Source organism: Propithecus coquereli, unplaced genomic scaffold, assembly GCF_000956105.1.
Source record: "Propithecus coquereli isolate 6110/MARCELLA unplaced genomic scaffold, Pcoq_1.0 Scaffold6, whole genome shotgun sequence".
Classification (NCBI taxonomy): domain Eukaryota; kingdom Metazoa; phylum Chordata; class Mammalia; order Primates; family Indriidae; genus Propithecus; species Propithecus coquereli.
The window spans coordinates 1,961,445-1,962,750 of NW_012151951.1; the positions used below are offsets into that span (position 1 = coordinate 1,961,445).

The 1,306-nt window shown below is 33.2% G+C and overlaps 1 protein-coding gene across 1 annotated transcript in view; it reads left to right on the plus strand.

Moving 5' to 3' along the window:
• DYNC2H1 (dynein, cytoplasmic 2, heavy chain 1) overlaps positions 1 to 1,306 on the plus strand; it is a 522,114-nt gene that overhangs the window by 9,230 nt on the left and 511,578 nt on the right. The window contains exon 4 of the mRNA XM_012659112.1: positions 4 to 186. Within this exon, the coding sequence (XP_012514566.1) occupies positions 4 to 186 (183 nt within the window). The remainder of the gene's footprint in view (positions 1 to 3; positions 187 to 1,306) is intronic.

Here is a 1,306-nt window from a genome sequence, read left to right on the forward strand (position 1 = left end):
CTATGGGAAGATCCTTATTATCTTGTGAAGGAAAATCTGAAAGCCGGTATTTCAATTTGTGAACAGTGGGTGATAGTGTGTAATCATCTAACAGGTCAGGTGTGGCAGCGCTATGTTCCTCATCCATGGAAAAATGAAAAATATTTCCCAGAAACACTTGACAAACTTGGCAAACGCCTTGAAGAGGTATCAATTTGATTATCTGGATCTTTGTCTTTAAGTGTAAAGTAGGTCTTCACTTTTTTGTGAATGTATTTTATATTTAACAAGCACTATACATCTGTTAGAAATTACTTATAATTTTGAGAGAGAACAAGAGTTAAAGTTCATATGGAATAATTTATGGCACTCATCTTTGCACAGTGCCAGGTGCACAATGGGTACTAGCTATGTGCTGATTTCCACATCCTTTGTTTTCCTTTGGTGTGTGACTGGTCAACTTGTTAGTTGTCAATCTATATTCTGTTCTTTGTTATAAAAAAGATAACCAATTCACTTGTCCATATGTGGAAGCTCTCAGACATTCTCCTGGCTATTGAAATTGTTCTTAAGTAGGGACAGCTTGTTAGGGCATAGTTGGTGGAAATATTTGAAACAGTTGCTTAATTTACATGAATTATTAGTTTCAGTATAGAATTCATGTATGTAACTTCAAGGGACAGGCAAAATGAGATTACTTAAAGATGGCAAAGCTAACTTTTTCCACCTTGCTTAGGGGAACTATAGTTCTTTTTTCTTTCCTTCTTTCTTTTTTTTTAACTATTTTGTTATGGGATGTGTCAAACATACATAAAGATAAAATAGTATAATGAATGCCCATGTATCCACCACTCAGTTTCAATAGTCATTGACATTATTCAGTTCTTGTCTCATCTTTGTCTCCCCTACCTCTCCTTTTTTTTTTTCTTGGAGTATTTTTAAAGCTGAGATATCATATGCTTTTCCACCCTTAAAACATAACTATAGGACCATTATCACACCAAAAAAAAAAATAACAGTAATTTCTTAATTTTTTTATTTAACCAGTGTTTATTTAGCCTGACTTTCTCAGAAATTTTTTTGTAGTTGGTTTACTTGAATCAGGTTGCAAACAAGGTCTACACATTGCATTTGGTCGATATGTCTCCTAAGTCTCTTTTAATTTGAACGGTTCCCTTTCTGTTTTTTATGCCATATAGTATTTCCCACATGTTGTATGTATATCTTTGTGGTGTTAGTTGTTCCTGTCTCTCCCATTTTTCCTATTAACTACTGGTTGGCTATGAAGGTTTGATTAAATTAAGGTTTTTTTTTTTTTTTTTTTTTT